Source organism: Belonocnema kinseyi, chromosome 8 (assembly GCF_010883055.1).
Source record: "Belonocnema kinseyi isolate 2016_QV_RU_SX_M_011 chromosome 8, B_treatae_v1, whole genome shotgun sequence".
Lineage (NCBI taxonomy): Eukaryota > Metazoa > Arthropoda > Insecta > Hymenoptera > Cynipidae > Belonocnema > Belonocnema kinseyi.
This window is the reverse complement of record NC_046664.1, coordinates 47,023,637-47,037,653: the sequence shown is the minus strand read 5'-3', so window position 1 is coordinate 47,037,653 and position 14,017 is coordinate 47,023,637. Positions and strand designations below refer to the sequence as shown.

The 14,017-nt window shown below is 25.2% G+C and overlaps 1 protein-coding gene across 1 annotated transcript; it reads right to left on the bottom strand.

The window, feature by feature from the left end:
* Window positions 1-1,764: 1,764 nt before the first annotated feature.
* On the bottom strand, window positions 1,765-13,404 carry LOC117177825 (cGMP-dependent protein kinase, isozyme 1-like). The gene is made up of 11 exons (XM_033368784.1): window positions 13,162-13,404; window positions 12,911-13,053; window positions 12,627-12,764; window positions 12,149-12,318; window positions 9,245-9,489; window positions 8,473-8,793; window positions 6,232-6,463; window positions 5,998-6,104; window positions 3,677-3,916; window positions 2,011-2,077; window positions 1,765-1,923 (listed from the first exon to the last, which is right to left on the bottom strand). Exons 1-11 carry the CDS (start codon window positions 13,362-13,364, stop codon window positions 1,828-1,830), a joined length of 1,962 nt encoding a protein of 653 aa, XP_033224675.1. The 5' UTR covers window positions 13,365-13,404; the 3' UTR covers window positions 1,765-1,827.
* Window positions 13,405-14,017: the final 613 nt, after the last annotated feature.

Below are 14,017 nucleotides of genomic sequence, written 5' to 3'. Positions count from 1 at the left end.
GGTTAAAAATTCGTTTTTTGTTATTGTTGAAAATTAATTTTTTTAACTGGAAAATTTAGTTGAAAATTCAACGATTTGGTTGAAATATCATTTATTTTTTTGAAAACTTATCTTTATTGTTGGAAAATGAATCTAGGTTGAAAATTCGTCTTTTTATAGAGAATTATTCTTTCAATTGGAAATTTATCTTTTTGCCTTGAAAGTCGAAAATTTAACTATTGTGTTCAAACATTCATTTTTTTTAATTAATCTTTTTTTTTGTTGAAAATTATTCTTTTTTGGTTGAAAATTCAAGTACATACTTGATTGAAGATATGAACCCTTGGGTTAAAACTTTTTTTTTAAATTAATTTAAAAATTAAAATATCTCTTTTAAAAACACATTAATATACTTTTTATTTGTTCAGAATAATATTTTCCATGAATTTCAGATAATATTGAGAAAATCTTAAAAATTCAATTTTTTGAAATTCAATTTTACAAAGTTATATTGGCCATATTATTGTTTAAATTAATTTTTGTAACATAATTTCTTCTAAATTTAGTTACAGAAAAATGGGGAATCTTATAATCCATAAATATTGATGTACCTGAAGTTCCGAACGTTCAAATGAACGAAATATTTTTCCCCATTTCCATTTTGCCCATACATATTGTTCCTACTATAATTTAAAATATACATTATAATTTTATTCCAATAATAAATTATTTCCAATATAAATAAACAAACATTTTAGAACTTTTTTTGGTTTACAAAGTCATCAGTAATAAATTTCGTTCATTTGAACGTTCAGAACTTCAAGCGCATTAAATATTGAAGAAAACTAATAATTCTCGGATTATGTACACCGTTTCATAGACAAAAAGAAAATATTAATAAATTAAAGTGATAAATAATAATAAAATAATGAATATAAATTGCTTATTAACTTCTATAAATACTTTGATGAACAAGAAAAGGAGATTTTTAGTTGTTTTAGGCTTGAATAAATCTAATTGGAATTACATAATTTACTGATCTAGATTTCGATTTTTGTCAAAAATGGCTAATATGTATATTTAGTTTTAGTAATTTGTTCGCTAAATTATATAATAATTACCTTAAAAGCGCAGAATCATTAATAATCGAAATAATTGACACGAGTTGAAGAACTGAGAGCCGAAGAACCACAAAAATCACAAAACATAACCTGTTCTCTAATGATAAAACGGATAAAAACGCACGTGTACCGGAAGTAAACAATACCTTTGAGTAAATTTCTGAGGAAATGGAGTAAACAAACCAATTAGTGTTCAGAATTTCAAATAGGGTGGGAGAAATCTAAGATGCCTACAAGCGGAGGGCCAATCAATAATAACAATTGCATGAAACGAAACTTTGTTTATTAACTTGGAAAAGCCATGATTTTTCACAATAAGTGTATTTGGATATTATTTTTATAAGGTTGTAAAGTTTGATGAAGCTTTATAAAAAAAAACTTTTTTAATTTTCATATGTTTCAAAGTTTGAAAATTTGTTAAATATCTAATAGATATGATTAAGTATTAAATTTAAATATTGAATTCTACATTGTTATTGTGTATTAAGATGATATCAATGTTAATATTAACAGGAAAATTAACTTTATTTTCTAAGCAAAATTACAATTTTCCCAGCTAATATTTTAAAATGTATTTCAAATAAAAAAATAAAAAACTGAAACATATCTTAAGAGCTTTCGATTTTTATTAAATTAGTTTTTATTCCGTAAAACATATTTTAATTATGAATATAAAAAAATTAGTAATGGAAATAAAATTCAAGTCCTCTGGTACTGTAGACTAATTTTAAAATTCCTCATCCCATTCTGTGAAGTCATCAGGTGGGATTTCACGTTCGCATGTAAATTTCTCGAAGTATCGAGTGTCAAGGTAGTCCCTTATCTGAAATATTTATTTTTCATGTCAATAAATTTAGATTGTGAAAATTATCATATTTATGAAAATATAAATTTTCAAAAGGTGACGTACTTTTGGTATAAGAGGTGACTGTATTGTCAAATTTTGAATTGCGGGCCAGTCAAAGGAACCAAACCACCTGTTGAAAATATTAGGTGATTATTCATGATTTTTATTTTGTATATTAATTCTTAATAATATTAAGTTACAAGTAAAAAAAAAATGAACTAATTGGCTTTGAATAATTACTGTACGTAATTTATGGTCCTTAGAAATAATAAGACATGGACTTAAAACTATAAAACAATATTTCAGATACAGATTTAAAGTTTTCAAAATTATTCATTTCTTCTAAACAATAAAATGGCTTAAACTTTCAACAAAATAAACGAATTTTCAACCTAAGAAGATGAAATCCCCTGAAAAAGTGTAATAGTATATATTTCGACCAAAAAAGGTCAAATTTAATTTTTTTTTAAATCAATTTTAAAGCAAAAGACAAATTTTTAACAAATAAAGATTTTTCAGTCATGAATGAAAAAAATTGCAATTAAATTGTTGAACCAAAATATTAATTTTAAATAAAAAGTAAATTTTCTACGAGATAAATGGATTTTCAACTAAAAAGTTAAACTTTTAACCAAAAAGAATAACTTTTTAACAAAATTGTTGAATTTTTAGCCAGTTGCATTTTTATCTAAGAAAGATGCAATTTCTACTAAAACAGATGAATTTTGAAATCGAAAAGACAAAATTAAAAGAAAAAGTTGAATTTTCATCCAGAAAAGATTTTAGTTGATTTTTCAACACCAAAACCTGAATTTCTATCAAAAAGTACATTTTCTACGAAACTAGTTGAGTTTTTAACTCAAAAAGATGAATTCTTAACAAAACAGTTGAGCTTTCAACCAAGAAGGACGATTTTTTAACAAAATTATTGAATTTTGAATCTAAATAATTATATTTTTATTCAAGAAACATGCCATTTCTACTAAAATAGATGAATTTTTAAATGAGAAAGACAAATGTTCAAAAAATACTTGAGTTTTCAAGCAAAAAAGATTGAAGTTTACTTTTCAACACTAAAATATTAATTTTGAACATTAAGTAAATTTCCTACGAAACATTTGAATTTTTTATAAAAGAATTAAATTTCCAACCAAACAGTTGCATTTTTAACCAAAAAGGATGATTTAACAAAAATCGTTGAATTTTTAACCGAACACTTGCATTATTATCCAAGAAAAATGCAATTTCTATTAAACTATGTGAATTTTGTAAAGAAATTTTTAAAGAGAAAGAAAAATTCTCAACAGGAACATAATGGTTGTATTTTGGTCCAAAAAAGGTTTCAGTTGACTTTTCAACACCAAATATATTAATTTTGAACAGAAAGTAAATTTTCTACGAAAATATTTGAACTGTCGACCAAAAATTGTTGAACTTTTAAACAAATAATAAATTTATAACTAAAAGATAATTTTCAGGAAAAAAATACCCTAATTTTTCCCTGGCCAAGTTTTCGTTTTTCCTGACCATTTATATTCAAAGACCAGAATCCTAACCTTGTAACATTTTTCACATAGTTTCTTTTATTAATGGAAGAAAACGATTTAAAATTAAAATTGAAAAATTTATTCTACTTGACAATTGTTTAAATTTATAGAAATTCCCTGACTTAAAAAAAATTGTTTTCGGTAGGCTTGTTCCTCATTTATAATGAATTGTTGATACTTACTTATGAGATCGAATGTCCATAATTCCTCCCTTTAGGTAACCAAGACGTGAAGCAGGATTATGTTGTAATAATTTTTTAATAAGATCAGCAGCACTTTCCTTTACACCTACAAAATTAGTCTGTAAACTGATTCCCCTGACAATTTTACCATAAAGAGTTAAAACATTATCATCTTGAAAGGGGGATACTCCAATGAGAATTTCATGAAGAACGATCCCGAGCGACCAATAATCAACAGCTCTGGAATCATTGGAAATATAAATTCAATATTAATTCAAAATAATGTTATTTTTTTCCTGTTAAATTTTTACCAAAATATGAAATCTTTCTCTAAAAAATAGGTTTGTGGCGATGATCTCGAAAGTATTGTTGTCGCTTTAAGTGTAAAATTTTATCATCACATACTTATTTTAAATAAATAATTTTAAAATGAGAAAAAGAAAATTTTCAACGAAATAGTTTAATTTTAAATTAAAATTATGTGTTTGATGAAAATAAATGAATTGTGAACAAAACGTGTAATAGTTGTCATTTCCACCAAAAATGTAACAATTTGCAATAAAAAACTATAAAATTTTTAAAAAATACGAATTTAAAAAAAAATTGAATTTACAACACAAAAATATGCATTTTCTACGTTAATAATTGAATTTTCGTCAGAACAAACGAGTTTTCAAAGAAGTGATTTTTTAACTGAAAAAGAGCAATTATCTAGAAAAAGTAGAATAACTGCACTTTTAGTAAAAAAAATTCATTTTTAACCCAAAATAATCAACACAATTTATCAAATGTTTAAACAATTAAATGAACTTTTAACTAAAATGATGCATGTTCAATCAAAAAATAGAATAGTTAAATTTTTAAATAACGAAATAAGTTTAAAAAAAGTAAAATACAAATTCAACGTAATAGTTAAATTTTCAACCAAAAAGATTAAATTTCTATAAAAATCTTTGTTAAAGAAAAATGGAATAGTAGTTAAATTTGTAGATAAAGAAATTATTTCTCTATTTAAAAAAACAACTAATTTTTCAACAAACTTCTACCGAAAATGAATAATTTTAAACAAAATACATGAATTTTCAACCATATATTTTAATTTGATTATAAAGTATTGGTTTAGTCGTTGTTCTAAATAAACACTGCAAAGAATTAAGAAAAAAGTTTCAATTAAATAACAAGAAAAAATCGAAACGGAAAGAGTCATTTTCAATATTACGATATCTAATGTCTATAAAAAGAGTCGAAAAAATGTAGTTAAATTTTTAGTTAAAAGAATCAATTTTGAAAAAAAGAAATACAATTTTCAACTAAATATTTTAATTTTTAATGGAAATTTCAACCTTAATATTTAAAGTTTCAAACAAAAGGATGAATTAGTCACCAAGAAGATTAATATTCTAAAGCAAAAGAAAAAGTTTTAACAAAATACAGAAATTTTTAAACAAATAGTTAAATTTTCAACTGAAAAATACTTGCTGTTACACCAAACATGAAATAGTTAAATTTACAGTTTAAAAAATTAATTAAAAAGAAATCTAATTTTCAAGCCGAAGAAATTAATTTTGAACTAAAAAGATTAATTTTCACCTAAATAAATCAATTTTCAACCAGAAAGGTGAATTAGTCAGCAAGAAAATTAATATTCTACCACAAAAGACAAAGTTTCAACAAAATACCGAAATTTTAAAACAAATAGTTAAATTTTCAACTGAAAAATAATTGATGTTCAAACAAACTTGAAATAATTAAATTTTCTGTTAAAAAATTAATTGAAAAAATATAATTTTCAAGCCGAAGAAATTAATTTTGAACAGAAAAGATCAATTTTCTACCAAAAATATGAATTTTCAATAAAATTAATTAATTTTTAACCAAATTAATTAATTTTCAACCATAAAGGTGAATTAGTCATCAAGAAGAGTAATATTCTACGACAAAAGACAAAGCTTCCACAAAATATAGAATTTTTCAACCGAATTGTGGATAGATCCTATTTTGTAAATTAAAAAATAATCTGTTAATTTTAAAGATTTTTAAGGGGAAAAAATGGTGTCATTAATATTAAATTTTCCTCCACCAATACAGTTTAAGATAAAAAATATTTGTACAATTCTAAGTTATTATTCAGATGCTCTATTTTTTCATGTTTTAAATAATTAAAATATTTTAAAAAAGGAAAAGGTGGAAATTTCATTAAAATTATATAACTTTTTAAATAATTAATTAAAAAAAAAGGTTTTGGGGGTTTTCGAAAAATTGCTTGGGTCACGTATGGTCCACATGAACTGCGGAGGGTTAAAATTAAAAAAAAAAATAACCTGTCGTATCCCTTGTTGAGAATAATTTCAGGTGCCATGTATTCTGGAGTTCCAACAAACGTTCTGGTTTTATCCGGTCCTATTCTTTTACTTGAACCAAAGTCTGCCTGTAAAAAATACTTCTAAATTTAAAGTAAATAAAAATTCTATTTTAAAAAATTTTAAAATTAAAAACAATTTTTTTTGATAAGATACATTTAACCATTTAATATTTTTTCCAAATACAATTCTTACAAGTTTGAGATATCCTCTTCTGTCAATTAAAATATTGTCTGGCTTTAAATCACGATACACAATATCGAGATTATGAATGTAATCCAAGGCTTCAATAATACATGCCATTACAAATTTGGCTGTTGAATTTTCGAGTTTTCCATTTCTCGAAATGTGTGTGTATAAATCTCCACCTAGACAAACTTCCATTAAAAAGTATAAGTACTTTTTGTCCTTGAAAGTACGGTGCAACCTTGAAAAAGTGTTTTAAAATATAAAAATGTTGATTGGTATTATTATTAGCAATTACTTGTATACGCTAGCAGCATCAATTTGAGAAATTAAAAAAAAAAATTGAAGATTTCAGATACCTACCTACGTCAAATCAAATTTTTAACGAAATATTCACATTTTCAATGTAAAAGATGACTTTGCAATGAAAATGATGAATCTTGAAAAAAAATTTTTGAATCATAAGTTTAACTGTTAACCGAAACAGTTGCATTTTTCACAAAAAATGATTACATTTTAAGGAAAAGAGAAGACTTTTCTTCAAAAGAGTTTATATCAAAAAAATTAATTTTCTAAGAAAAAAGACGAATTCTCAACGAAGTGTCTACATTCTCAACCAAAGAGATTCCGTATTGGAAATACTATACTTTTTCGCGAAAAAGTACTGGATTCAATTCTTACAAATATTTTTTTTTTAGGGTTGAATTTTCAAATAAAATTATGGACCTTTAACTAACAAAAAAATGCATTTTTGAAAAAATAATTTAACTGTTAACAACTTAGCTAAAAAGTATTTTATTTTAAATTAAAAAAATTTGCATTCAACCTAAAAAAGATGATTTTTTAAAAAAAGTAGTTGAATCCTCAAGCAAAACAAGTTAATTTTCGACCACAGTTACAGTGACTTCGAAAATGTACAGTTCGCTTTCAATTTTTTGAAGTCCCTTGAAGTTCAAATTATCTTTAAATCTTTTCAATGTTTCTAAATATCTCAGAAAACACGAATTTTTCTTTAATTTTGTAATCTTGCAAAATTAAAAAATTTTGCTTTAAATCGTCTACTTTCTTTTTCGAAAATCATTGTAAATCTTAAAAAATCCTTTTCAATTTTCTCATAAAAATTCAGTTTTCAGGGAAAAAAACCATTGAAAATATTCTCAGGACTCTTAAAAATTGGTTTACCCTTAAAACCTTTCAAATTTCTTAAAATTATTTTTTTTCGGAATATTAAAAATGTACAGTTTCTTTCACTTTTTTCAATGTTTTCAAGTTTGAAATTATTTTAAAATCTTATCTAAGCTTCTATATCCCTCTTAAGCTTAGTTGATTTTTTTTGTAGAATCATGTAATCTTGTAAAATCGAAAATTTTGCTTTAAAATCTTTTAGATTCTTTTTCGACATTTTAGGAATACATTTGGAATCTTTGGAGATAATTTTCAATTATCTTTTGAAATAATTCTTTTAGCAGAAAAAACATTTGATATATTCCCAGTTAAAGTTTGGTTTTTTTACTTGAAACCTTTCATAATTGTTTAAAAACTTGTTTTTACAAAAACCTTCAATAATGTGCGTTTTATAAACATTTTTAAATATTTTTAAATCTTCTAAAGCTTCTAAATATCTCTTAAACGTATTCAAATTTTTTCTAAAAATTTTGCAGTTTTGCAAATTTGAAAAATTTGTATGTAAAATATTTTATATTATTTTTCGAAATTTTAGGAAATCAGTTCAAATTTTTTGAAATCATTTTCAATTTCCTCTTCAAATTAATTTTTCCCAAATAGAAAAACATTTGAAATTTTTCCAGGAATCCTAGGAAGTTTTTTGTATTCCAACCCCTTTTCTAACTCTCAATTTTTCGAAACGACTAGATGCAGCTTTTGAAAAATTAAAACATTAGCTTCCCAATATTAAAAAAATCTTTTAGAATTGAAATGTTTTTTCTTATTTAAAGATTAGAAACATAAGCAAATAAATTTAACCTTGAGATAAAACTATTAGGAAACTATTTAAAAAGCTATTAACGAAAAAAACCATTAAAAATATTTGACTATTATTGTTACGATAATTTGTAAATTTTAATTTGCAAAATTGGTGGTGCGGAAAATGCGTAATATTCATTAATAAATAAACAAAGTAAAAATATAATTTTTTATATAGCAGATATAAAAGTAATAAAATTGAACGTCTCGCTATTTTAATTAAATTTTTTAATCAATTGGATAAAAAAAAATCTTTTTGGGACTTACTTGCATATAAATGGAGAATTACAAATCTGCATTATCCGCTTTTCATTATAAGCATATTTCTGATAACTTCTATTAGTCACTTCCTTCTTTTTAATTTTTTTCAGGGCAAAACTCACACCAGGAATCAAACGAGCAGTCACAAGCTCTACTCGCCCAAAACTTCCATTCCCAAGAGTATCGATTACTTTCAGATCTGACAATCGCAGATCAGGATATTGATTTGTCCACTGAACTTTTATCGTACTTTTTCGCTTTTGGTATTCTCCAACCCAATCCTTATGTCTAATTTCATCCAAATCACCCAAGTAGTTGATGAATGACCTTTGGTATCAAAATCAATTTTATTATTTGGAGTTCCGAAAAAAGTTTCTTATTTCATACTACTGTAGGATACAAAATTTGATTGTTAAATGACAAAAATTAATTAGAATATCAAATTAACAATTATCAAGCTTTGATGGCAATTACACTCAACTCCTGATACAAGACCGGCTTCGGGCATGGCTAGCCTTGGCCTTGATCCCGAATTCGTGAAATCCAAACGTAAACAGACAGGGCCGTCTGAATAATTTCTGTTGGATTTGGGCTTTGACGACCTTAGGTTGTTTGTTACGCTTGACTGAGCACAATCTACCTTTCGGCCCCGCGGCTTCTTTCATCACGAAACTGTGAAGGCCATAAGTTCTAGGAATATCGTCTTATATCAGGAGGCGAGTGTAATAAAAATAACTAGATTTTTTAGCAATTTAATTCATATTTTTCAAATAATTACGTTCTATCAATTGTGAAACATTCGCTTCCAGATGAATGGGCAAAAGCATTGGCTTGTCTAGTATGTTCGCCATCGTCATAGAGTGCTATTTCGCCAAAATAATCCCCTTTTCCAAGAATTACCAAAATTTTCTCTTTGCCATTTGGCATGTCTCGAGTTATTCTTACTTTTCCTCCACTGATTATGTAAAATTTATCCCCTTGCTCTCCTTGTTTCAAAATTTGAGCATTTGGAGGGAAAAATTCCTAAAAATGTTATTACCAATAGAAGCATATTAGCTCAAAAAATTATGCATGAACAGAGATTTCAACTCAGGGATGGTACTTAAAGGGAGAGGGGGTGATCGCGAGATTTTTTAAAACTATTTATTAGGGTTGGAAGGGGGGGTCATCCTTTATTCATGTACGTAGTTTTTGGAAATTCGCGAATGAAATTTCTATAACTTTAAGTAATTGTGAAGCAGAATACATTTTTATGTTTTAAATTGCTTTATTCCATTCATAAAAGGAGCTATGTTTAAAAAGTTACCTTGTATTTATATTTCTTATATTATTATTTGATTTAAAATTAAAAAATTTGGTTAATTAATTAAATAATTCGTTTTGTTACAAATTCAACTGTTTTATTGATACTTCGTCTTTTTTTTTTTAAATTATTATTTTTGTGTCTATTCTAGATGATATAGAATCTTTATTGGATAAAAATGCAATAAAAAATCAACTTTTTGTTTAAGATTCATATTTTGGTTTAAAAACTCAAATTAAATCTTTTTGGATGAAAATTCAACTATTTTTTGAAAATATGTCTGTTTTGAATAGAAAATTTATCAGTTTTAGCAGAAATTTTATTTTTCTTTGATAAAAATACAACTATTTTATTTTATATACAATAATTTTGTTAAAAAGTCATTTTGTTTATTTGGAAAATTTAACTGTTTTCTTCCAAATTCGTCTTTTTGGGTTGAAATTTCTACTATTTTCATAGAAGATTTACTTTTTAATTAAAGTTCATATTATGAGGTTAAAAAATCACCTAACATTTTTTCTTGATGAAGATTCCACCATTTTTTTTAATTTGTCTTTTCAATTTGAAAATGTATCTATTTTAGTAGACATTAAATCTTTCTTGGATGAAAATACAACTGTTCGTTTTGAAAATTCAACAATTTTGTTAAAAACTGAAATCTTTTTTGTATGTAAATTTAACTATTTTTTCTAATACTTTTTTTATTCAAAACTTCATCTGTTTTAGTAGAAATTGGATCCTTCTTGGACAAACTTTAATTGGTTGCAAATTCAACTCATAGTTTGATGTTGAAAAGTCAAACTAAAGTCTTTGTTGGATGAAAATTCAAATATTTTATTAAAGATTTGTGTTTTTGATTTAAAAATTAATTTGTTTTAGTAAACAATTCATCTTTCTAGGATAAAAATTTAAATGTCTAGTTGAAAATTGACCTTCTGTGCTTGAAGATTCAACTAATTTGTTTGAAAATTTATGTTGTACCGCTTTGTGAAGAAATAATTTTCTTGTTGACGATTCACACTTTCAGGTAATAATTCATCTCCTTGGTTGAAAGTTTAACTATTTTGTTAAAAACTGATTTTTTTAAATTAAAAATTTAACTGCGTGTGTAAAAGTAAAGCTTCGTTGTTGGAATTTTTTTCGTTTCTTTGGTTTTTAATGAAGGTTTATCCCTTTGGTTGAAACTTTAAATATTTTGTTGAAAATAATTTTTTTTACTAAAAAGTTATAGTTCTGGTTGAAAATTCAATTTTTATACAAAAAATTCGTCTGTTGGCTTGAAGGTTTAAAAATTTAGTTAAGCTTTTTTATGAATAAAAAATCTTTACTTGTTGAAATTCGTCTTTCTGGTTTTAAAATTAAATTTTAACTCTTTTGGTCGAAGCATCAAATATTAAACTTTTTTGTCGATAATTTAATTATTTTCGTAAAAATTCAAGTACTTTATTAAAAATTATTGTTTTGTTTTGTTTATGAAAGAAAATTCATCCGTTTTTATTGAAATTTTGTTGTTATTAAAAATGCAACTGTTTGAAAAAACGGAATTATTTGGTTGAAAATGTAACGATTTTTGCTTGAAAATTCTACCTTTGAGATTGAAAAGTAATCTTTAATGATGTAAATTCATTTTTTTGTGTTTGAAATAAATAAATTCGAAGATTTTTTATTGTAGTCTCAAATTCTATTATTTTATTCCGTTTATAAAGGATAAAAATATGGAAAATACTGGCCTTAAATATTAATGGACAGTGAATTTTGAAAATATAGTTTTGCGGCCACCCTATTTACTAAATCGAATTTAAATATTAAATACTATTTCAAAGAAAATTCAAAACAATGAGCATATGAATCAGATTTCAATGCTACCGCGGAGGAATTTCCGAATTAACGTTCTTTGAGCCTATGCTTCAATTGCTAAGTCCAATCAAGGTAATTCATATTTCAAATAATTTATTATAAAAATTATCTTTTTCTCTGTCAAGACAAATTTTGAAAATATTTTTTTTCTTTCGCGATGCTTTACGTGAAAAACCGATGGAAATTTGATTCTATAACTCTCTTTAAATTTCAGTCACAAATTTTGTTAAAATCAGCAACCCTTATCAATTTTAACAACAAAATTTTATCTAACAAAAAAAATGTCTCCAGATGAATGCAATTACAGATTCAGAGAAAAAATTGTACATGAATTAATATGTCGTTTAAAAAAGAGATCATAACTCTGCAAAATTTCATTTCAAAATCTCAACCCCTTCACTATTTTTCACATTAGAAATTGTAGAAATAGATCTCAAACGAATAAAAAGTATATTTTGAAAGTGGAGTACTGCCCTTAAAAATAAATTGTTATTATATTGTTTAATTTTTACTGATTCGCACCACGTTGATCAAATTGGAGATTTTTGAAAGAACATGAGTGGGAAGTGTCTTCAAAATTGAAATGCGTCTCAGATGTTCAACGTGATCACTCGTATTCATAATATCACAATTTCTTAATGCTGCTTGAAACGCACCCCTTTCTAAAACCCATACTTTTCCACCTTCCTTTACTGTAAATTAATAAATTATCTTATATTATTTTTTTAGAAAGAAAGTTGATGAAAAATACATTTCTATGAATACGTATTTAATCTGAAAGGCTTTCAAGTAAATTATTCTAAGGTTGGAGAATTATTTCATAAACTAATTTGTTTAAGCTTCTAAATAACATTTAAAATAGTGTTTTACAGAAAAAATATTTAAAATTAACGAAATAAATCATTTTGTTTTCAATTTGATTCAAGGGATAAAAAACAAACATACGTAATATAAAAATATAGATTTCTTGGTTTAAAAATAATTATTGATGCTTTCCTACCATCAACAGAACAAAGACTTTTTGTATTATAGAGCAGTGACAATTCTCCGAAAGCAAATCCGGAGCCAAAACTTCTCTTATAAATTTCATCTTCATAGACATCAAATTTTCCTTCTACTGAGACATAAAGATGGTAATCTATTTGTAGCAAAGACAATTATATTTTAATTATTCTACATTTTTAATTTGTTTAAATAAAAAAATTGTTTAATACATTTAAAAATATTCAATAAACTTAAAATACCTAACGTAAATAAAACACGAAATAGAGTATTTTAACGTACCAATGTCACCTTCCTGAATAATTCTAGAATTTGGTGGAATTTGCTTGGAGTACATTGCAGAAATTAGAGCTTCGACCTGGGACGTTTCGAAATTTCCCAGAAATTCATTTTTCAAAATTGCTTTACGAATATGACTTCTTGAGCTTTGAAAATATCAATTTAATAAAATTGTAGTACATTTAACTGACAATATTTTGTATGTAATCATGTAGAAAATTTTTTTAAATTATAAATAAATCTAAAACGCTTACCCTGAACTTTTTTCATAAAATATTTCAGTATTATCTGAGGTTGCAAAATGCACTTCACCAATGATACCTGGTTGCCGAATATTAGAGAGCCTTCGATAAACTTGCTGAGTTGGTCGTTTTTTGTCAGAAAATTTCACCAAATTTACTTCACCATGTATGAATTTTTGAAAGCATAAAAATTTCATTTTTTTTTTTCCTTTCATAAATTCATTAACCACGTTATGTCGAATTTGTGGATTGAAATTGAAAAACAGACTGATTGCATCAGGCTGGAAAAAGAGCATATATTTGTTATCTTAGATTTTTCCTATTGGTCTATGTATCATTTATTACTGTAAGTACATAATGTTCTGATATCAGCCAATCAATCGAAATCTTATCATTTCGATTCTGGCTTATTTCATTCCAGTTAAGTGACTTATCAAATGAGGCTATGCAGTGGTGTAGTCCAAGCCTGGCTCATTTCCAGGGTACTTTTCTGAAGGCCTGGCTGCGCCAAGCCACTTTCTTGTCATAGGGAAAATTTTTCGAGTATAGTCAAATCATAAAATACGTCACCAATCTTGGGCTTGTCTGAAATCCCTCCCTCTCACCGAAAGTAACATAGCTATTGGCTAAAGACTGATTTTATGTTTATAAATTTTTTTAAATATAATTAATATAGATAACATGTTCAAATTTAATATGAACACTTTGAATTCCTAAGGAATATATTAACTTTATATTATATATATTCTATTTTCAGAAAAAAGTTGAATTTTTAACCAAAAATTATTTTCTACACAAAGAGATAAATTTTGAACACAAAAATACGAATTTTACAGAAAAATTAATTTTCAACCAAACAGTTTCATTA

Excerpts from the sequence above, each read along its gene's own strand:
- LOC117177825 (XM_033368784.1), bottom strand. The coding sequence starts at position 13,364 with ATGAAAGGAAAAAAAAAAATGAAATTTTTATGCTTTCAAAAATTCATA. Across the intron at positions 9,490-12,148 it reads TCTCCAATTTGATCAACGTG|GAATTTTTCCCTCCAAATGC; the intron begins GTGCGAATCAGT and ends TAACATTTTTAG. Across the intron at positions 3,917-5,997 it reads CTCAACAAGGGATACGACAG|AGCTGTTGATTATTGGTCGC; the intron begins GTTATTTTTTTT and ends CAATGATTCCAG.